We start from the raw sequence: 1,394 nt of genomic DNA, 5'->3' as shown, positions 1-1,394 counted from the left end.
GTGATCAGGGTATTTAGCGGCAATCCCTTTGAGGTGTGCAAATGTAATGCATCTTTGACTTTATTTGGATCCACATTTACTTGTAGCTTAATGGAACTGAGTTAACTTACACAAGTGCAGAAAAAACATGAAAGGCTCGTTCTCATTGAAATGTAAAAAATGCTGTCGCCTGACTGTAAGACTTGATATTGAGCAAATTATAGACAACATCACTGGTCCCTTTGTTTTTCTACATTCCCTGTAATGTTTTACAAAAGATACGCCACAACATTCATATTGGTTCATGGCTTGGAAGATTATTATAGCCTCGGGTCGGATTTCAACCCCTATAAAATGGATGTCATCTGAGAAGACATGAAGAATTCAAATAACAGACAAAAATGGAGCAATTCAGTTCTCAGAATGATTATTTTGAAAGTTTTCAAGTTTGTATGTTGGTGCGCCACATTGCACACTGCCATTCTTAGGGTGAGCCGGCTGCAGGTATTTGATCCCTGCAGACTGGCGTCTCAAAGAGGGTGTGAAAACTTTTTAGAAGGTGATACGGCGACAGAATATTTTTGTCTTCTTCGAATATCTTGTGGGTTGTACTGTCCATTTTAGGCATTCCTATAGTGCACCCTACTATAATTTCACAGTGTCAAAGCTAGTCACCCTGTATAGAAATTCCAATAGGCCAAAAACTGTGTTCTGCTACCTTCAAAGTCTAACCACCCCCCTCCCCCACCCCAGCCTGTGTGAACTGTGTCCGCTGGTCGTCAGATGGACGCTACCTGGCTTCTGGTGGGGACGACAAACTCATCATGATCTGGCAAACTGGAAGGTATGTCTGACTTGACTTTGACTTTAACTTTGACTTTATTGACGATGAGACAAGGCATTACATGGGTCTGCCTAGGCAGCTTTGGGCTGGTTGCGGCAGAACCTACAAAAAGGCGAATGAACATACAAATAACCAAATCTATAAGATTTGTCATGCATCTACAGATATCGAAGAAATTGATCTATACCATATTATATGACTACATACTCAGCACCTGTAGTAGACATGACTGGACTTTATGGCATTTTAAAGTCAACTCTGGTTTGTTGTTTTGCCCTAAACAGGCTATGTCAGGGTGCCCTACACTAAAAAAAAAGTAAAAGAAAGTTAAATTAGACACCCTCTTTTCCCTTGTGATCAAATTGTACTATGTAATATGTACATAAGTCACATTGCCGGGCTGGACTGATCTGGACAGGGGGTAAAATCTTGCTGTAATTTCAATCTTCTGACAGTCTTTAAGATACCAGAGTTGACTTAATATCCAAACATATTTGTGATTTTTTTGACAAAGTGACAAAGTGATTTTTTTCAATACATTTCCAGTGTTAGCCACATGCTACATCTAGAG

At 39.8% G+C, this 1,394-nt stretch overlaps 1 protein-coding gene across 1 annotated transcript in view; it reads left to right on the top strand.

Moving 5' to 3' along the window:
- The window catches only part of LOC118426097 (protein HIRA-like), a 41,716-nt gene that overhangs the window by 4,876 nt on the left and 35,446 nt on the right, over positions 1 to 1,394 (top strand). Inside the window, exon 3 of the mRNA XM_035835356.1 lies at positions 733 to 827. Within this exon, the coding sequence (XP_035691249.1) occupies positions 733 to 827 (95 nt within the window). The remainder of the gene's footprint in view (positions 1 to 732; positions 828 to 1,394) is intronic.

This window comes from Branchiostoma floridae, chromosome 11 (assembly GCF_000003815.2).
Source record: "Branchiostoma floridae strain S238N-H82 chromosome 11, Bfl_VNyyK, whole genome shotgun sequence".
In the NCBI taxonomy this organism is placed as follows: domain Eukaryota; kingdom Metazoa; phylum Chordata; class Leptocardii; order Amphioxiformes; family Branchiostomatidae; genus Branchiostoma; species Branchiostoma floridae.
The sequence above is the reverse complement of the archived record's forward strand: the minus strand, read 5'-3'. Positions and strand labels throughout refer to the sequence as shown.